At 42.0% G+C, this 22,694-nt stretch overlaps 1 protein-coding gene across 2 annotated transcripts in view; it reads right to left on the bottom strand.

The window, feature by feature from the left end:
* The window catches only part of NME7 (NME/NM23 family member 7), a 238,141-nt gene that overhangs the window by 162,391 nt on the left and 53,056 nt on the right, over positions 1-22,694 (bottom strand). For both annotated transcript variants that reach the window (XM_073563790.1, XM_073563789.1), the window contains exons 3-4: positions 14,319-14,485; positions 7,016-7,126 (exon numbers count right to left, since the gene is read on the bottom strand). In XM_073563790.1, the coding sequence (XP_073419891.1) occupies positions 7,016-7,126; positions 14,319-14,485 (278 nt within the window). The remainder of the gene's footprint in view (positions 1-7,015; positions 7,127-14,318; positions 14,486-22,694) is intronic.

Raw genomic sequence — 22,694 nt, 5'->3', positions numbered from 1 at the left:
TGGGACAGTAGTAGTTCCAGCTAATGTGTTGAATGTAAAAAATATATATATATATATATATATATATATATATATATATATATATACACACACTACATACATACTACATATATACTACATTCATACAACATACATATATACTACATATATACTACATTCATACAACATACATACATACATACATACTACATACATACTACATTCCTACAACATACATACTACATACTACATACATACTACATATATACTACATTCATACAACGTGTGACACTCGTGGATTTCTGCGGATCAGGGAGTATATTGGTTGTTTGTTATTTTAATATTTTTTACAGATGACACTTGCTTCGGGGATCAAAGTGACAAGTGATGGTGAGTATGTACTCTATGTTAAATGTACTGTATGTCTATATGTACAGTATGAATTGTATTAATGTATGAATGTATTGTATGTAGTATGTATGTTGTATGTCTGTAGCATGCTTTATGTATGTTGTATGTCTGTAGTATGTATGTAGTATGTACTATGTATGTATGTTGTATGAATGTAGTGTATATGTAGTATGTATGTAGTATGTATGTATGTTGTAAGAATGTAGTATATACAGTATGTAGTATGTATTATGTATGTAGTATATATGAAGTATGTATGTAGCACGTATGTATGTTGTATATATGTATGTATGTTGTATGAATGTAGTATATATGTAGTATGTATGTAGTATGTATGTATGTTGTATGAATGTAGTATATATGTAGTATGTATGTATGTTGTATGAATGTAGTATATATGTAGTATGTATGTATTATGTAGTATGTATGTATGTTCTATGAATGTAGTATGTATGTAGTATGTTGTATGAATGTAGTATATATGAAGTATGTATGTAGTATGTAGGTATGTTGTATGAATGTAGTATATATGTAGTATGTATGTAGTATATATGTAGTATATATGTAGTATGTATGTAGTATGTATGTATGTTGTATGAATGTTGTATATATGTAGTATGTATGTAGTATGTATGTAGTATGTATGTTGTATATATGTAGTATGTATGTATGTATGTATGTATGTAGTATGTATGTAGTATGTATGTATGTTGTATGAATGTTGTATATATGTAGTATGTATGTAGTATGTATGTTTTTTTTGTTTTTTACATTCAACACATTAGCCGGATGATGGGACTACTACTGTCCCATAATTGGCTAATGTGTCAATCACTGTCATTGTAGCAGGCATAGCCCGATGGGACTTGTAGTCCCATTGGACGATGCCTGCACACACACACGACCCCCGGCAGGCCCGTACAGACCCCCGGCAGGCCCGCACAGACCCCCGGCAGGCCCGCACAGACCCCCGGCAGGCCCGCACAGACCCCCGGCAGGCCCACACAGACCCCCGGCAGGCCCGCACAGACCCCCGAGAGGCCCGTACAGACCCCGCCCGCACACACACACACACACACACAGTATCCGCCCACGCACCGCCCACACTCTTCCCCCCTCCCGAACTGGATGTGCAAGTAAAGAAAGGGTTTATTTTCATTCCGATATTTGTGCTCCATCGACTTGCATGGGTTTCCGGTATCGGAATCGTCGATACCCGATATTTTTGGGGTATCGGTCCGATCCAATCCGATCCGATATTTCCCGTTATCGGAAGGTATCGCACAACACTCGTCACATGTAGCGAGATCGCAGGCGAGATCGCTGTTGCGTCACAAAATTGGTGACGCAACAGCGATCTCGCTATGTGAGACGGGGGCTTTGTGCAGGCAAAATTAACCTCCTGTTTTTACATAGAGCTTAGAAGGATTCAGCTAGTCAATTTTTAAAACACATGATTTCATAGATCTAATGGAAAAGAAAAGAACTAGCTGGGTAGAAAGGCAAAATGAGCAATTGTAAGTACACAGTGCTATATAATATGATGATTGCAATATCTTAAGAGGATAAAAACTTTGTTGATGGGAGGAGGAGAAATGCTTCTTTAATAAAGTACTTTGGGTTTGTTTGTTTTTTCAACTAAACTAATTAGGTCCAATAAGTTTTGTGTTGGGCAACTAAAAACACTGCCAGACATTTCAATGGAGGAAAACTTCCTGGACAACGACTTTTTAAATAAAGTAGTCCTTCTGATAAAAACACTGTTTATTCACCTATCGTACCAGTGTCTGCACCAGGTCTCCCCTTGGGCTCGTGTATACTGCAGACAATCAGTGCCTGCCATTACTTCTGTTTCCTGAGGCTCGTCCAAAGGTGTGAAGTGAGAGTACCGGAACCATCAGCAGCCGCTCATTGGCTGCAGGCCTACTGGTAACTGTACCAGATCGAGAGGTGCTTGATTTTAGAAAGGGGACTTCTTTACTTAAGAAACAGTTTTCCAGGTAGTAGACAATCCCGTTAAGGTTAAATTCTGTATCTGATAAAATGACAATATGTCACCAAGGATTGTTTAAAAAAAAAATGCCAAGAGAGCAATATACAGATTGTACTGCAGTAGGCAATGAGCCAACGAGTGAGGATGCCAAGGTGTGGCGGTGTCAGAAGGGCATTTTATGTGGCATCGGTATCCTGTCACTGCTCTTCCTATCACTATGTCTCTACTCATTAGCCGACATCTGGACATTCTTTATACTAAATGACAGATATATAAATGGATCATCTACTTTTCCAATGCTATGCCTCTTGTCGTGTAATATGTGTACAGCAGACATACATTCATAGATCTAGCACATATCACAATGACAGATACTGGGTTCCTTTAATCTGCAGCGCATCAGTCACCAGAAAAGGCCCCGGTGTCTCCTGCGCTAATAGATCTGCTGCTAATTGGCCCCCAATGTATTCAGGGGAGACCTGAGCATCCAGGTGCCCAATATGCTACATGAGTAGGGGTTTATGCTGCCTTTTATATATTGCACAAAGTAAAAAAGTATGTGTCTAATGGACATTTGTATCGGAAAAAATCTCACAGCAGTAGGAAGCATAATTTTTTTAGCAACAATAATAATGGCATTAATATTTAACAAGAATTGTTTACTGGCATCATAACTAATCAGTGCCTCCCTGTAATCATTGCTCTTATTTTAAGTCGGGTGTAAAGTTTAAAACCAGTGACGTTTTAGCGATATTGCTAGCGATATCGCTTAGTGTAAAACCCCCTTTAGGTGAGATGGGATCTGTACTGCAAGTCTCCTTATCTACAGAGGAAATTTTCTTAGCCCTAAGGTTCAATTACCCAGCGAGATAAAGTGCAGGATAATCTAAATGGAGACATTGTATTGTGCTCAGAAATGCAACTGCTCTTGGCAGGATTCCCTAGTCCTCTAAGCCGGTGTTAGGAGCTGCTGCATAGGTCAGAATTCGGAAGCCAAGAGTGCCTATACACAAGCTATATGCAAACCGCCTCTTCAGAGAGGAAGAGGGCTAGAACTCTATAGCACCACCTGGAAGCAGCGATCCTACAAGTCACTATCGACCCTTTAACAAGCCTTGAAATGTGACTTAGGATAAAAGCCAAATCAGAGTCTCAATTTGCAGACACAATGTTTCAGGGTATTGCCCCTCGTCAGTGCAAAGTATGAGAACTGATTTGTCTCGGTGAGAGGCTAAGACTGGAATCAGTGTAAGGTTTGGCTCTGGCATGCCAAGGTAAGGAGGCTTATTTGCTGAGCAATGCTCCTCTGGGAAATTTAATATGCAAATTGCTTCTTCGGTGAGGAAGAGGGCTTGAACTCTATAGTGCCACCTGTTGGAAGCAGTGATCCTACAAGACTCATTAAATGGTCGACAGTGACTTGTATGAATGCTGCTTCCAACAGGTCAGGTGGTGCTATAGAGTTCAAGTCCTCTTCCTCTCTGAAGATGCAATTTGCATATTAAATTTCCCAGAGAAACATTGTATGGTGAATAAACCTCCTCACCTTGGCATGTGTATAGTGGCTCTGGTATGCCATCAACCAATGGAGAGTTCAGCCAACAGCTGTCTTTGCTAAGCCCCATACACACGAAAGCTTGGACTTGTTGGAAATGTTTAGCAACAGCATAGCCCCATTGAGGATTGGGAGACAAAATTCAAAATGCTCGATACTTCTAGCACCCGAAAATCATCTGTCAGGGAAGAATCAGCAGCAAGCACATGAGATGGTTGGCTCAAAAGTGTTGCATGAAAGGGGAGCCACATGGGCGCCAGGTTCTATTAGGGCACAACATTTCAGGCCAACCCCTGCACTAACTCTCCGGGGCACGACTGTCGGGCCTGCGGCCGGAGAATTGGATTAGAAAAGCATGTACACATAGCACATGTACTGCACTGTGCTCTCCCACAACTCTCTGCCTCTAATTACATTGGCAATTTTGAGAGAGGAGAGATACAGACACACAGGGAGAGTTGTCCCACATTGAAAAAAGTGTATTAGCAAAAAACTAAAATTACTATAAATTTTACATTTTACACAATTTTTCTAACACTAATTAGTGTTAGGTTTAGGGCTAAAGTACCGTAATAAAAAATATAAATAAATGTAATAAAAAAGTAAAAAGTAGACAAATATATTATGCATACTTTTTATTTTAAAATTTTATGTCAGTTTTCAGCAAAAAGCAGAAAGAAAATAAGAGGCAAAAGGACAAACTTACATCATTATTTTATCGAATTATAAAATGTGCTTGAGAGATAAGTGGTTCAATATTAGACTGGTGGGAGAGAATAAGTGCCCCAAAACACATTAGACCACACCTGGAAAAAGCACGGCACGTGTGTCGGACTGAGACAGCCAGAGCGCCGGATGTGGCCGAGACAGCCGTGGGGCTGGAAACCAGAGGGTCCACGGGCCACAAAGTGCCCGCCAGCTCACGGATTCCATAGGCACTGACTGCATTGGTTGAGAAGGGGCCTCTGGCCACTTCCTCCACCAATCAGCATGTGAAACAGCTGACACGATGACATAATTTCATTGCGTCAGCTGTGTACTGCAGATAGTGTATATAGGGAGGCTGTGTGGGGCTCATGCAGTATATGGGGAGGCTGTGTGGGGCTCATGCAGTATATGGGGAGGCTGTGTGGGGCTCATGCAGTATATGGGGAGGCTGTGTGGGGCTCATGCAGTATATGGGGAGGCTGTGTGGGGCTCATGCAGTATATGGGGAGGCTGTGTGGAGCTCATGCAGTATATGGGGAGGCTGTGTGGGGCTCATGCAGTATATGGGGAGGCTGTGTGGGGCTCATGCAGTATATGGGGAGGCTGTGTGGGGCTCATGCAGTATATGGGGAGGATGTGTGGGGCTCATGCAGTATATGGGGAGGATGTGTGGGGCTCATGCAGTATATGGGGAGGCTGTGTGGGGCTCATGCAGAATATGGGGAGGCTGTGTGGAGCTCATGCAGTATATGGGGAGGCTGTGTGGGGCTCATGCAGTATATGGGGAGGCTGTGTGGGGCTCATGCAGTATATGGGGAGGCTGTGTGGGGCTCATGCAGTATATGGGGAGGTTGTGTGGGGCTCATGCAGTATATGGGGAGGCTGTGTGGGGCTCATGCAGTATATGGGGAGGTTGTGTGGGGCTCATGCAGTATATGGGGAGGCTGTGTGGGGCTCATGCAGTATATGGGGAGGATGTGTGGGGCTCATGCAGTATATGGGGAGGCTGTGTGGGGCTCATGCAGTATATGGGGAGGTTGTGTGGGTCTCATACAGTAAATACAGTAAATATAGGGAGGCTGTGTGGCGCTCATGCTGTATATATAGGGAGGCTGTGTGGGGCTCATGCAGTATATAGAGAGGCTGTGTGGAGCTCATGCAGTATATACACTCACTGGCCACTTTATTAGGTACACCATGCTAGTAAGGGGTTGGACCCCCTTTTGCCTTCAGAACTGCCTCAATTCTTCGTGGCAGAGATTCAACAAGGTGCTGGAAGCATTCCTCAGAGATTTTGGACCATATTGACATGATGGCATCACACAGTTGGCGCAGATTTGTCGGCTGCACATCCCTGATGCGAATCTCCCGTTCCACCACATCCCAAAGATGCTCTATTGGATTGAGATCTGGTGACTGAGGAGGCCATTTGAGTACAGTAAACTCATTGTCATGTTCAAGAAACCAATCTGAGATGATTCGAGCTTTATGACATGGCGCATTATCCTGCTGAAAGTAGCCATCAGATGTTGGGTACATTGTGGTCATAAAGGGATGGACATGGTCAGCAACAATACTCAGGTAGGCTGTGGCGTTGCAACGATGCTCAATTGGTACCAAGGGGCCCAAAGAGTGCCCAGAAAAAATTCCCCACTCCATGACACCACCACCACCAGCCTGAACCGTTGATACAAGGCAGGATGGATCCATGCTTTCATGTTGTTTACGCCAAATTCTGACCCTACCATCCGAATGTCGCAGCAGAAATCGAGACTCATCAGACCAGGCAACGTTTTTCCAATCTTCTACTGTCCAATTTCGATGAGCTTGTGCAAATTGTAGCCTCAGTTTCCTGTTCTTAGCTGAGAGGAGTGGTACCCAGTCTCTCATGTGGCCCCTTGGGACAATTAATTGCCCACCCCTGCATTAGACTAATGTTGGCTGAACCAACCGATATCAACAGGTTCAGCCGACTGTCTAATATGTATGGACAAAATAATGTGTTTGCATATAAAAGCAAAGAACACATTCAGGGACTGATTCCCCAGCCAAGATATACTGATGCTCCCACTAGAAAGAATGAAGGTGCAGGTGACCACGCTTCCTTAGAGCATCAGCTTTTCTTAAGTAGTGCAATGCAGCAAACTTTGTCAGGTTTGTTTCTGCCACAATCAAAGTGAAAAGCTTGCTCAGATGAAAAAGGAAAAGCTTTTTCATTTCAGAAAACTTTTTTGTACAATACGTACGGCAAATGACAAGTATAATAATAAAAAGCACTTTTCTCTAAACCTTCATAAATTCCACTATTTATTTCTCCTTCTCCATTAATCTTTCTCCTGAAGTAGGCCATTTCTCAAACACATACTCACCGAGACAAAAAAACCATTTTGGCTTTGGTAATAGTAAATCCGATATCTAGAACTGCTTCAATAATTGAGCCCATTTTTGGAACAGCATCAGGTTTGATCATAGCCAGAGTCCTAAGAAATGAGAAAATAGGTTAGGAAATTCTTTTACTATGTAGCCAACCGTTAGTGGTCTGAAAATTATAAAAGGAAATATGAAAATATTACAAAAAAGTAAAATAAGATTTTGTACATATATATTGTGACAGGGTCACTGGCGCCGTATGTGAGGGGAGATATGTGTCCTGAAGGTTATTATCCTGTGTGATGTGAAACCCATAGTTTCCCTCCAGCATAATATGCACTGAGAGTAAATCAACAGTTACCAGGGTCTGGGTTTTGGCGAGTGGGTAAGAGATGGGAGGGACGCCTACTCACCATATCTCCACCTCAAGGGTGTGGATGGAGGGAGTTAAATGTCCAGCCAGTGGTTTTTTTCTGTCTGGTCTGTTTGGAGGAAGGAAGCCTCCCGGCTGACGCTCCGGTGGGAGTTGCAGTAGGCTTGTCCCAGAAGGCTGGAGCCCTACTGGGAAGGACTTTGTATGGACTTTTTATGAAGAAGTAAACCACCCAGAGTTTGTATATAAAGTGTTCCTGTGTCTACCTCAGGAAGCAGCTGAGTGAGCCGAACTTCCACAATATACACAGTGGGGGAAATAAGTATTTGATCCCTTGCTGATTTTGAAAGTTTGCCCACTGACAAAGACATGAACAGACAATAATTTGAAGGGTAGGTTAATTTTAACATTGAGAGATAGAATATGAAAAATAAAATCTAGAAAATCACATTGTAAAAATGATATAAATATATTTGCATTTTGCAGTGAGAAATAAGTTTTTGATCCTCTACCAACCATTGAGAGTTCTGGTTCCAACAGACCAGTCATACGCTCCTAATCAACTTGTTATCTGCATTAAAGACAGCGGTCTTACATAGTCACCTTTATAAAAGACCTATCCACACACTCAATTAATCAGTCAGACTCTAAAGTCTACAACATGGGAAAGACCAAAGAGTTTTCTAAGGATGTCAGGGACAAGATCATAGACCTGCACAAAGCTGGAATGGGCTACAAAACCATACGTAAGATGCTGGGTGAGAAGTAGACAACAGTTGGTGCAATAGTAAGATAATGGAAGAAATACAAAATGACTGTCAATTGACATCGATCTGGGGCACCAAGCAAAATCTCACCTTGTGGGGTATCCTTGATCATGAGGAAGGTGAGAGATCAACCTAAAACTACACAGGCGGAACGTGTTAATGATCTCAAGGCAGCAGGGACCAAAGTCACCAAGAAAACCATTGGTAACACATTACGCCATAAAGGATTAAAATACTGCAGTGCCCGCAAGGTCCCACTGCTCGAGAAGGCACATGAGCAGGCCCATCTGAAGTTTGCCAATGAACACCTGGATGATTCTGTGAGTGATTGGGAGAAGGTGCTGTGGTCAGATGAGACAAAAACTGAGGTCTTTGGCATTAACTCAACTCGCCGCATTTGGAGGAAGAGAAATGCTGCCGCTGCCTATGACCCAAAGAACACCGTCCCCACTGTCAAGCATGGAGGTGGAAACATTATGTTTTGGGGGTGTTTCACTGCTAAGGGCACAGGACTACTTCACTGCATCAATGGGAGAATGGATGGAGTCGTGTACCGTAAAATCCTGAGTGACAACCTCCTTCCCTCCACCAGGACATTAAAATTGGGTCGTGGTTGGGTCTTCCAGCAAGACAATGACCCAAAACATACAGCCAAGGCAAGAAAGCAATGACTCAAAAAGAAGCACATTAAGGTCATGGAGTGGCCTAGCCAGTCTCCAGACCTTAATCCCATAGAAAACTTAGGAGGGAGTTGAAGCTCCGAGTTGCCAAGCGACAACCTCAAAATCTTAATGATTTAGAAATGATCTGAAAAGAGGAGTGGACCAAAATTCCTCCTGACATGTGCGCAAACCTCATCATCAAAAACTACAAAAAATGTCTGACAGCTGTGCTTGCCAACAAGGGTTTTACCAACAAGTATTAAGTCTTGTTTGCCAAAGAGATCAAATACTTATTTCTCACTGCAAAATGCAAATAAATTTATATAATTTAAAACAATGTGATTTTCATGATTTTTTTTTTGATATTCTATCTTGCAATGTTAAAATTAATCTACCCTTAAAATTATAGACTGTTCATGATCAAATACTTATTTCACCCACTATGTATGCATGTATGTATGTATGTATGTATGTATGTATATATATATATATTTACACTGCTCAAAAAAATAAAGGGAACACACAAATAACACATCTTAGATCTGAATGGCTGAAATATTATCATTTAATACTTTGTCCTGTACAAAGTTGAATGTGCTGACAACAAAATCACACAAAAATCATCAATGGAAATCAAAATTCATAAATTCATTAACCAATGGAGGCCTGGATTTGGAGTCACACACAAAATTAAAGTGGAATGTAATGTCCTTAAAACAAGTCAAATTGAGGCTCCACGTGCCTGTGTGACCTCCCTACAACGCCTGGTGTTGTGAGTTCATTTTCTGGTCTACCAGTTGTGAGTTCTCCTTCCAGGCTCCCTCTGGTGGTAACAGGAGGTAGTGAGGCTGATTTAATCAGTAGAGATCTGCCACCTGATAATGAGGATGACGATTGGACCTCAGGAATTTCAGACTGGATTTAAGTCAGCCGACGCCCTATCCTGGTGCTGGTGATTTCTTCTGGCTTTTCAGCTCTTGGTGTTCAGCTCTGTTCCAGTCATTTCAAGCTAAGTTTTTCTGCTAATGTTCACACTTGTTTTTGTTGGTCTATTCAGTTTTTTGTGTGGTCAGCCAGCCCCGGCTGGGGCTGTGCTGAATTTCCACTCTTATTTATCTGTATTTGCCAATTTGCTTTTTGTCCCCTATTAGAGTGGCCTCTTTTTGCTCTGTCTCAGAATATTTCAGAGTGCTGATATAGTGGGAGAAGTCTAGTGACTTCAGGGTTAATTTTGTTATCTGAAGTGTTGGACATTATTTTTGTAGGGTTTTTGGCAAATTGCAGACAGTGTCTTTCATTCCTGTCCTTTCTAGTTAGTTTGGGCTCCATCGTTTGCTCAGCCTATTTTCCTGCCTGTGTTTGTGTTTTCATCTTGTTTCACCGTCAATACATGTGTGGGGGCTGTCTTTCCTTTGGGGTCTGCTCTGGGCCAGTTAGTTTTCACCTTTCTTGCTTTAGGCTTATTTAGTCCTCCGGCTGTGACAAGGCGTCTAGGATCATCGTGGGAATGCTCCACAGCTGCTGCAGTTGTGTGGTTAGGATCAGGGATCTGCATAGTTACCAACCTCTCTGGTTTTTTCTGGGACTTAGCTTGTTTTGTTTTTTCCTCCTCGGTGACCCATTCATAACAGCCTGGACATGCTCCTGAGGTGGTGGATGACCTCCTGATTGATCTCCTCCCACACCTGGACTAAAGTATCCGCCAACTCCTGGACAGTCTGTGGTGCAACGTGACGTTGGTGGATGGAGCGAGACATGATGTCCCAGATGTGCTCAATCGGATTCAGGTCTGGGGAACGGGTGGGCCAGTCCATAGCTTCAATGCCTTCATCTCGCAAGAATTGCTGACACACTCCAGCCAATGAGGTCTGGCATTGTCCTGCATTAGGAGGAACCCAGGGCCAACCGCAGCAGCATATGGTCTCTCAAGGGGTCCGAGGATCTCATCTCGGTACCTAATGGCAGTCAGGCTACCTCTGGCGAGCACATGGAGGGCTGTGCGGCACTCCAAAGAAATGCCACTCCACACCATTACTGACCCACTGCCAAAACAGTCATGCTGAAGGATGTTGCAGGCAGCAGATCGCTCTCCACGGCGTCTCCAGACTCTGCCATGTCTGTCACATGTGCTTAGTGTGAACCTGCTTTCATCTTTGAAGAGCACAGGGCACCAGTGGCGAATTTGCCAATCCTGGTGTTCTGTGGCAAATGCCAAGTGTCCTGCACGATGTTGGGCTCTGAGCACAACCCCCATCTGTGGATGTCGGGCCCTCAAACCATCCTCATGGAGTCGGTTTCTAGCCGTTTGTGCAGACACATGCACATTTGTGGCCTGCTGGAGATCATTTTGCAGGGCTCTGGCAGTGCTCGTCCTGTTCCTCCTTGCACAAAGGCGGAGGTAGCGGTCCTGCTGCTGGGTTGTTGCTCTCCTACGACCCCCTCCACGTCTCCTGCTGTACTGGCCTCTCTGCTGGTAGCGCCTCCAGCCTCTGGACACTACGCTGACAGACACAGCAAACCTTCTTGCCACAGCTCGCATTGATTTGCCATCCTGGATGAGCTGCCCTACCTGAGCAACTTGTGTGGGTTGTAGAACCAACATTCAAAAATGACCAAAACATCAGCCAGAAAGCATTGGTACTGAGATGTGGTCTGTGGTCCCCACCTGCAGAACCACTCCTTTATTAAGGGTGTCTTGATAATTGCCAATAATTTCCATCTGTTGTCTATTCCATTTGCACAACAGCATGTGAAATTGATTGTCAATCAGTGTTGCTTCCTAAGTGGACAGTTTGATTTCACAGAAGTTTGATTTACTTGGAGTTATATTCTGTTGTTTACGTGTTCCCTTTATTTTTTTGAGCAGTGTATATTGTGGAAATATTCATACCCTGTGAACTTTTCCACTTTTATTCACATTACACCCACACACTTAAATGTATTTTATTGGGATTTCATGTGATATACGGTGCCAATACTAAGTAGCAAGTATTTGGGAAGTGTAAAGAAAATGATACAGTGGCATGTTAAGCTTTGGATACCTCTGGTCAAAATTACTATGGTTAAACAAGTTGAAGATTGTCATATTTGTTTTTTCATGTTCAAAATTACAAAAAGGAAAATGGGTTGATGCAAAAGTTTAGGCACCCTTGGGGATTTGTGTGCTCAGATAACTTTGATCAAGGTTTCATACATTAGTTAGCCTGTTAGGGTTATAGCTTGTTCACCATCATTGTTAGGTAAGGCCAGGTGATGCAAATTTTCCAGCTTTATAGAAACTCAGCCTCTTCTAACCTTGGGCCAAAAACAACAGCCATGGGTTCTTCTAAGCAGCTGCCTAGCACTCTGAAAATGAAAATGGTGGAGGCCCACAAAGCAGGAGGAGGCTGTAGGAAGCTATCAAAGTGTTTTCAAATTGCCGTTTCCTGAGTTCAAATGTAATTAAGAAACGGCAGTTAACAGGAACAGTGGTGGTCAAGATAAGGTTTGGAAGACTAAGCACATTTTCAACGAAAGCTGGTCGTAGGATTGCTAGAGAGGCAAATCAGAACCCTTGATTGACTCCAAAAGACTTTCAGAAAGATTCTGGAGTTGTGGTACAAGGTTCCACTGTTCAGAGTCATCCACACAAATATGACCTTCATGGCAAAGTCATCAGAGGAAAACCTCTCCTGTGTCCTCACCATAAAATTCAGGGTCAGAAGTATGCAAAAGAACATCTAAACAAGCCAGGTGCATTATGGAAACAAGTCCTGTGGACGGTGAGGTTAAAATAGAACTTTTTAGCCACAATGATCAAAGGTATGTGTGGATAAAAAAAAGGGCACAGAATTTCAGGAAAAGAACACCTTGCCAACTATTTAAGCATGGGGGTGGATCAATCATGCTTTTGAGTCATGTTGCAGACAAAGGCACGTGGAAAATTTCACGGGTAGAGGGAAGAACAGATTCAATGAAATTTCAACAAATTCTTAATGCAAACATAACACCATCTGTAAAAAAGCTGAAGTTGAAAAGAGAGTGGCTGCTACAAATGGATAATGATCCTAAACACACGTCTAAATCCACAATAGACTAACTCAAAAGGCGCAATCTGAAGATTTTCCAATAGCCCTCATAGTCCCCCGATCTGAACATCATTGAAAATCTGTGGCTAGACCTCAAAATAGCAGTGCGTGCAAGACAACCCAGGAATCTCACAGAACTGGAAACATTTTCCAAGGAGGAATGGATGAAAATCCCTCAAACAAGAATGGAAAGACTCTTGAGACTCGTTATACTTGCAAAAGAGGCTGCTACTAGGTACTAACCATAAAATACAAATTTAACGTATCTTTAACTTTAGGCCTTTTAGAGATCATTGTACCTTTGCTTAACTCGTCACAAACAATAAAAGTAATTTTGACCAGGGGTGCCGAAACTTTTACATGCCACTGTATAAAAGCAGATGGAGGCTAATAAGGGGATGAAGATGCCGTTCTCCCAAGGGGATCTTCCTCTCTTGTTCCCTGCTGTGCTAAGTCACATCGGGTTGGTGGTTTTCAGAAGAGAGGGGTGAAGGGCCCAAAGTGAGGTATGGCACAGAGTATGTTGAAAGAACTGAAGTGCAAGACTGTGTTAAGCTATCTTATTCTCCACGTTGAAAAGTGACTGGCTGAAATGGAGGTGCAGCGATAGCATGCGGTGATGATGAGACCGCCATTTAGGCGGAAAGTGTGGCTGGCGCGTGGGGGAACATAAAGTGGAGACAATATCTGATAGACAAACTATATTTGAAAGACTAAAACCTGCTCTGTGTTTTGGAGACACTCCTGGTTTTGACGTACAAATAAATGAAATGCTGACCAAAAATACAGACATGTGAATACAGCCTAAGATATAAGAGAAGGCGAAGAAACCCCTTCTGACAAGCCTACAACCTACACTAACCATGGTTACCTAAAATAGAGACTAACGACGCAAACTGTCCGACATAACATCGCACTCAGAGCAGAGAGGAGAGTTTTCCGAAATGCTAGGACTCTTTCCCAATAGCATTTTACTTTATTAATATGTAAGCCATGCATAAAAATTATAATTGTGTAGCCATTCTTTAGAAACATTGTACATACCAACCTGTAGCCGAGAAGGACAAAAAAAACACAATAAAAAAAAGTCAGATGTTTACATAGGGAGAGGGGCTGTATGGCTGCATACAATGGTAAGCTTGGATAAAAAGTATACTCAAACTGATGGAATAACGGCCCGAGATCGCCTGTTTAATATATACAGGAGCCAAACGCTTTTATTAAAAATGCATCTCTGCAAGAGACATAGCCGACTGACCCAACTTGTTAGGAATGTGACAAACAAAACAGGATTAAACAGTAAGCCGATTTTATCTTCTGATGCCGTATATGAAGCCGGGGGCCGAAAATGAAAATATTAAGACTATCTTTATTTACAAGAAACATGAGAAAAGTACAACCGGCACTGGGCAGGATTAATGGGCAACACTCACTTCTCCTTTTTACTGCCAACTTTACGGGCGGTGTATTGGTCTCCATAGTCGACTAGATGAAGCTGACGTGAAAAGACATTTATTTTATTTCCAACATAGAAGTCTTCTTTCCGCAATGTGTCGTACTTGGTTCGTCTCAGGAAAACACGATGATTTTTTACATCATACTGTGGAAATAAAAATATATCTTAGTCCTGAGGTGTATATACAAGGGATAAGAAATGCAAGAAGCAGGTGCTATTGGAATCATTACAACCTTTGAACAAGGCCAGGGTGGGTTTCAGGGCTCATTCACACATCGGTTTTTCACATACCATTGCTATCTATGTTTTTCATGGATAACACTCGCACCAGTGATAGGCTGTGGGGCTGTGCACAAGACAGTGATTTTTTTTTGTGGACCAAGTGGTCTGTGCACGACCATGATCCGAGTGTTGGATCCAACATGGCAATGAAAGTCTATGGGTCTGTGAAAAAACGGGACAGTATTTGGATGCAGAGTCCTGTCGGGTTTTTCACTGTAAAACCTCAGTCAGTATTTGGTCAGTAAGTCAAGAGGGAAACTCACAGAGACAAACTATATTTGAAAGCCTGAAACCTGCCCCGTGTTTTGGAGACACTCCTGGTTTTGACGCACAAATGCAGTTGAAATACTGACCAAAAATACTGACGTGTGAATAAAGCCCAATAGATAGGAGACGGTGGGGAAACATCTTTCTTCTCATCATTAAATAAACCTATGAAACTCTGACTAAAGTCTGATTAAACTCCGATTAAACTCTGATAAAAATGTTTTCAGTAGTTAAGAGATGAATTCCAAACACCACATACCGTATTTTTCGGATTATAAGACACTCCGGATTATAAGTAATAGAAAAACTGACGGCACATCTAGAACTAGTCTGAATAGGTGCATACCAAAAGGTAACTTACATATTAAATAGAAAATGGTAGCACACCAAATATGAAATATGTGAAATAAGAATAGCAAAATGGCTTTAGTAATACATTTCATAATGGCTTTTGTAAGGCATATCAAATATGAAATAAGTGAAACATGAATAGCATAATGGCTTTTTTAATCTAGAAAAACATATGAGATACTTAGCACAAAATTTGGCCAAAAGATGTGAGCCCATTCACCAACGACAAGGTGATCTCAGATTGAATGGGTCCCTATACTGACTGCCTGGTGTGAACTGAACTCTGGCTAGTAACATGATAAATCCTGTATATATAGGACGATAGGAACCAAAACATGTGATTGAATGCGATTAAAATCACCACTTGATGAAGGGCGGAGTGCTCAGTCAGAAAAACAGTAGCATATTTGATATGCCTTACAAAAGCCATTATGAAATGTATTACTAAAGCCATTTTGCTATTCTTATTTCACATATTTCATATTTGGTGTGCTACCATTTTCTATTTAATATGTAAGTTACCTTTTGGTATGCACCTATTCAGACTAGTTCTAGATGTGCCGTCAGTTTTTCTATTACTTGTATACTGTTTTTCTGACTGAGCACTCCGCCCTTCATCAAGTGGTGATTTTAATCGCATTCAATCACATGTTTTGGTTCCTATCGTCCTATATATACAGACTTTATCATGTTACTAGCCAGAGGTCAGTTCACACTAGGCAGTCAGTATAGGGACCCATTCAATCTGAGATCACCTTGTCGTTGGTGAATGGGCTCACATCTTTTGGCCAAATTTTGTGCTAAGTATCTCATATGTTTTTCTAGATTACAAAAGCCATTATGCTATTCATGTTTCACTTATTTCATATTTGATATGCCTTACAAAAGCCATTATGAAATGTATTACTAAAGCCACTCCGGATTATAAGACACACCCCAAATTTTGCTGAGAAAAATAGGAAAAAAACTTTTTTCTTTAATAAAATGGTGATGCTTCTTATAATCCATGCATCTTATTGCTTACCAGGGGTAGTGGCTGCGGTGAAGTGGGGCCCCAGGGTCACTGCTGGAGGAGGCAAGAGTGAAGCGTTGCTGCAGGCCACAGGCTGGGATGAGGGGGTGTTCCGATGTGCGGCACAACGCTGCGGGTGTCCAGTGTCGCTGCTACCCTGTGTCCCGGTGGCGGTGCTGCGCTGTGTTCCCGGTGGTGGTGCTGTGCTGTGCCCCTGTGCTGAAGGGGGCTCTGCCAACATTTTGTGTAAGGCCAGAGCCCCCGGCAGTTCATCCATGGTTTCCTGTGCGTTGGACTGCAGGAAAATGGACGCCGGGAGGTGGCGCATGCGCAGATGGAGATCTCAGCACTGAGATCTCGGGAGATGAGATTTCAGCGCTAACGATGAGCAGTGGGATGACATATTATCCTTGATTCCCAGCTGTCCACTAGTGAAGTGCAAAGGCTGTCACAGATGTACCTGCTGCATCGGGTATACAAGACTCCCAAATTTTTGCATAAAATTGGAGTGAGAGAGGATGACTTGTGTCCGAGATGCGGTACGGGCCCTGACGATTTGCTACATATGTTTTGGTCATGTGGTTCCATCGAGAATTTCTGGACCCAAATCATAGACCACATAAATATGATGTTTGGGGTTGTGATTCCTATGCATCCTCTGGTTTGTGTCTTGGGTTTTGTGCATGGGGTTGCGGAAGATGCATACATAAGGTTGGCACTTAAAAGAACGTTATATCAAGCCAGGAAAATTGCAGCAGCACACTGGTTGGACAGGGAGCCACCTATGTTTAGGGAACTTATGGAAAAAATGAATCTTCTGCTACGTTTGGAAGAAAGAATATATCAAAAGAGGAGAGCCCTGCGTAAATTCTGTAAACTATGGGAGGACTGGAAAATTCACTAAGGCTTGGATATTATGTCCTTACTTGAGGGTGCTGGGTAATATTATTACTTGTGTCGAGCGAGATATGTCCGATTAAGGTCTTTGGTTCCATAATGTCCTTCGTGTTTCAGGTGAAAGCTAAAGAACTTGGAGACTTGGGACTTATCTTTTATAATGTTTATTTGCACATGAGTGTACAGATTGCTGTATTCAGCTAAAATATGTAATAAGATAATTGCTAATTGCTATGTGGTCTGGAACAAGGAGGGGGACGGGGTTTGGAGGGGTGTTGTCTTTTGTTGTATGTTGAAAAATTCAATACAAATTTATCTGATTAAAAAAAACTGATGAAAATCACTGATGAAACTTCGTCCATTCTTCTTCTACATCATAAAAAATGAAGCTTGATTGAGGGTCATGTGATCGTCCTTCTTAGAGCTCAATCAGACGTCATTTTTTTTTTTCATACAAGAAAGACTTTCAAAAGTGTTAATTTAGAAAACTCATCTTCATCCACGGTAGAATGTTCCCGAGAGGCTGATTTGGCTATTCCTCATTTGGCTAGGCATGGATGTGTGACTGGGTACTCTAAATGGTGTGAAGGTTTATCTCGTGGTTCACAGCACATGGATGAAGAGAGCCTTACAAAGGCAGACAATGACTACATTTACACGGAATGAAACTGACTGTATTCGACTAGATCTTCTTTTGGGACGTCTAACAATCCAACAATCATTGACATCAAACAGACACTAGTGACCAAAAGTTTTGCACTTTTTATTGAAAGTGTGATTACTTCTGTATGGTTCTGATGATGACATTTTCCCGATGATGAATTGAAAGTGCATGAAGTGGTCATCATGCAAGACCTTAATATTAACCAAAATGCTTTAGAATATTGGTATGATCACTTAATTAAAGAAAACTGACTGCCAAAAGTTTAGCATATGCTATCACTGCACCACAACGACAGGGCATTGAAGCCACTAGAGTATTCAAGACATCCGGAGGGATCTTGCTCCATACCATTTCCAAATCTACAAACAATTCCTCTTTATTGCTATAGGTACAGACCCCAACTTGTCACCCTAACTCATCTCAAAGGTGCTCTATAGGGTTTAAATCAGATGATTGTCTTGACCATTGCAACAGGCGAACTTTTTTTTTTTTAATAACCATTTTTGACTAAACTGTTGTCCAAGAATTTCCAGCCTCTGCCTACTACGGTTTTACCATACGGCAGCATTACATTCTCCAGTATATCCTTGCACATGGTAGCATTCATATTTCCATCAATTCTATGCAGATGACCTAAGGTAGATACAAAAAAGCATCCCCAAACCATGACATTGCCACCACCATGTTTCACTGTAGGTGGTACCTTAAAACATTACTTTTTCCAACTGGGCGGTATACAGTATATATAGTGCTTGCCATCACTACCAAACAGACTGAACTAGGATTAATCCGACCACAACACCTTAGACCAATCTTACTCTTTCCATTGGCTGTGTTGTTTGGCTAACTCATGTTGAACCTTCCAGTTCTTTGCAGAGATGAAAGGCTTCTTGACTGGAATTTGTGCATTCAACCTTACTGCTCTTAGCAGTTGCACCACAGTTTGGTGACTCACTTTGACCGCATATTAGAATCATAGAATCAAAGAATCGTAGAGTTGGAAGGGACCTCCTGGGCCATCTGGTCCAACCCCCTGCTCAAAGCAGGATTCGCTAAATCATCCCAGTCAGATGTCTGTCCAGCCTCTGTTTGAAGACTTCCATTGAAGGAGAACTCACCACTTCTCGTGGCAGCTTGTTCCACTCATTGATCACTCTGTCAAAAAGTTTTTTCTAATATCTAATCTGTGTCTCCTCCCATTCAGTTTCATCCCATTGCTTCTCATCTTTCCTTGTGCAAATGAGAATAAAGTTGATCCTTCTGCAATGTGACAGCCCTTCAGATATTTGTAGACAGCTATTAAGTCTCCTCTCAGTCTTCTCTTTTGCAAACTAAACATTCCCAAATCCTGCAACCTTTCCTCATAAGACATGGTTTGCAGACCGGTCACCATTCTGGTCGCTCTTTTCTGAACTTGCTCCAGTTTGTTGATGTTTTTTTTTTAAAATGTGGTGCCCAAAACTGTACATAGTATTCCAGATGAGGTCTGACCAAAGAGGAGTAGAGGGAAATAATGACTTCACGTGATCTAGACTGTATGCTTCTGTTAATACATCCTAGAATTGCATTTGCCTTTTTTGCTGCTGCATCACACTGTTGACTCACATTCAGTCTGTGATCTATTAGTATACCAAGTCTTTTTCACATGTGCTGTTGCTTAGCCCTATTCCTCCCATTCTGTATATGCTTTTTTCATTTTTATTGCCCAGATGTAGTACTTTGCATTTTTCCCTGTTAAAAACCATTCTGTTAGTTGCTGCCCACTTCTCCAGTTTATTTATATCTTTTTGAATCCTCTCTCTCTTCTCTAGTATTAGCTATCCCTCCTAGCTTTGTGTCATCAGCAAATTTAATCAGTTTACCCTCAATTCCTTCATCTAAATCATTCATAAAGATGTTGAACAATACAGGGCCCAGGACAGAGCCCTGTGGTACCCCACTTGAGACATTCTTCCAGCTGGATGTGCAGCCATTTACGACCACTCTTTGGGTCCGATCACTAAGCCAGTTATGAATCCACCTAACAGTTGCCTTGTCCATTCCATACTTAGTCATTTTTTCAATAAGGATTGTATGAGATACTTTGTCATTAATTTTGTGCAAAATCTGTGCAACACCTTTATGGACAACTATGGATGAAGTTTTCCATGGACGTCCACTCCAGATTTGTCAACTGTTCCATAACTTTCTTTTTCTTTCTTTATTATACACTAGCTGAAGAGCTCGGCGCTGCCCGGGCATAGTAACTAACTACGCCACACCCACCCCACCCACGTCACATGGCCACATTCACTATTCTATCCCACATCATCCCGTCAGCCAGAGCTACCGGACTAATATCCCATACCGTCCCGTCAGCCAGAGCCACCAGACTACTAATATCCCACATCATCCCATCAGCCATAGCCACTGGACTACCCCTAATATCCCACATCATCCCATCACAGCCGCCATACTACTACCCCTAATATCCCACATCGTCCCGTCAGCCAGAGCCACCGGACAACTACCCCTAATATCCCACATCATCCCATCACAGCCGCTGGACTACAACCCCTAATATCCCACATCATACGGTCAGCCAGAGCCACCGGAATACTACCCCTAATATCCCTCATCGTTACATATAAAAAGCTGAGTGTAGAGCCCCGCCCACTCCACATAGCCACATTCACTATAATATCCCACATTATTCCGTCAGCCAGAGCTACCGGACTACTATCCCTAATATCCCACATCATCCCGTCAAAGCCAGTAAAAGTAGAATAATGAAATTGCACAGAAACATGGTTCACTAAGATCCCAGGTCAACTTGTAATTTGTCCGGCTGAGTTGCTCATGGATGTACAGCATCTGTATGCAATATAGTATCATATTTAATGGGTTGTTATGGGAAAAGCATTACGTGTTATATGGGTATATTCAAGTGAATTATGGGGAAAGTAGCACTTTAAAAAAAACTCACAGCATCAGAGCACAGTAACACATCAATAATGCATAAAAGTGTCTGTGAGAAAATATTAAATCCACATGACATTTAATATGTGCACTTTCCTACATTCATGTGTGTCACTTAATGATACCACACGGGACGGGGGGATTCATTTCTGTCATGTACTCACTGCTCCTTTCTGGGGAACAGATGATGGCTGGAGCTTATGTTCCTGGGGATGCTAGATTTCTCCTACCATGTCAGTGTCTGCTGAGGTGTTGTCAAGTGGGAAAACTTAGGCATAGCAACCAATCATAGCTCAGCTACTTTTAACCAGTTCTGGTGAAATGAGAGATGCTTAGTGATTGGTTGCAAGGAAAACTGTTGGTCATAGCAACCAGTCACAGCTTAGCTTCTTTTGAACAGCTCTGGTCAAATGAAAGATGCTTCGTGATTGGTTGGTGATACACACACACATTGATTTTTATATATAGAGATGACACTTGACATTATACATGACACTTGACAGTGAGAACAGTTGAATTCCGTAGCTACCTCTTTTTGGCTTTTGCCTGACTTCACTTTCAGAATAATAAGGTTCCTGACATCTGGTGATAAATTTGGCTCTCTCTTGTCTGGCAAAAGCCGCCCTCCATACGCAGCAATTGCCCAAAGAATCATTTTAATCTTTGACAATGACATCTTGCCAACTCATTACAACGACCCACAGTGCTACATCTCTTCACATCGTAATTTGAATATAAACCATCACAATTATTCACCCCTTGGAAACCTCAGCATCCACTATAACATTGTAATTAAAGAGTAGTTCTCATCTTCAGCATACAAATAAAAAAAGAATTCCATTAAGAGTCTAACCCGCGGCTTTCCAAATAAGATTCTTGCGATGATTTGCAAATGTAAACAGTGAAAATTCACCTTTTTGAACCGTTTTTCAATGGTGGCACTAGTTTTTTCAGTACGCATTATTATGTTAATACAATCAAAATACTGCAGCCATGCATGTCAGCAACATAAAAACAGAAATGAATCTGCATGCTGAAAATAAGAAATGAGATACATTTTGGGGCACTATTAGCATATTATAAGGGAATAGGAAATGAAAACCGAGGCGCATTCTCATTCTATAAATCAGCCTGATCTTTCTAGCGAGATCTGATCACCACAGTACATACTGCAATAGTAATCAAATAAAGTTATATTTAACATTTATGCTTATTAAAAAAAATGTTATATGGTTAGGTCATAGATAAGATATGAACAAGTGCAGTGTTTCCAGACCGGTTCTGTAGCTAAAAATAGCAAAAGTTTTCCTGTACTTGGGCCAAATAATAAAATCTGGACACTGATGTTGTGAATTTGGTACAAGTATTACCCATCATTGGCAATACAGCAAGTCATCGATGTACAGTCGGAGGAATATAATGGATGGGAATCCAACAATGCCAAGATGGGAACTCACAGTCATTTCAACCCCAGTGCGGTTTGGGAGCAGAGTGGCATCAGAAAAAAGTCAGTGAGCCCTAGTTCTAGGCATAAGTCACTGTCCTAATGGTTAAGTCCCAGACTTTGATGGCTTATACCATCAATATATATCTATTCTAGGTAAGGAACCTTTCCACACTAGGAGATGGAAATCTTTTCTTTCTAGCTGCACTGTGTGACCTTGTGTATTTTGGGGAAGATTTGTTTGGATTTCCATTATATTTTCTTTATGGGCCATTTACATTTGTTCTCCACTAAGGCTATGTGCACACGCTGCGGTTTTTGCTGCGGTCCCGCTGCGGTTTTGGCCCTGTGGAACCGCAGCAGTTCCGCAGACATGGTACTTTACCATGTTAGCCTATGGGTTTTCAAAACCGCAGTGCTCACGCTGCGGTTTTTTCCGCGCGGTTTTGCTGCGTTTTTTTTTCCGCAGCATGTCAAT

Source organism: Dendrobates tinctorius, unplaced genomic scaffold, assembly GCF_039654945.1.
Source record: "Dendrobates tinctorius isolate UK_male_01 unplaced genomic scaffold, ASM3965494v1 ptg000398l, whole genome shotgun sequence".
Lineage (NCBI taxonomy): Eukaryota > Metazoa > Chordata > Amphibia > Anura > Dendrobatidae > Dendrobates > Dendrobates tinctorius.
The sequence above is the reverse complement of the archived record's forward strand: the minus strand, read 5'-3'. Positions and strand labels throughout refer to the sequence as shown.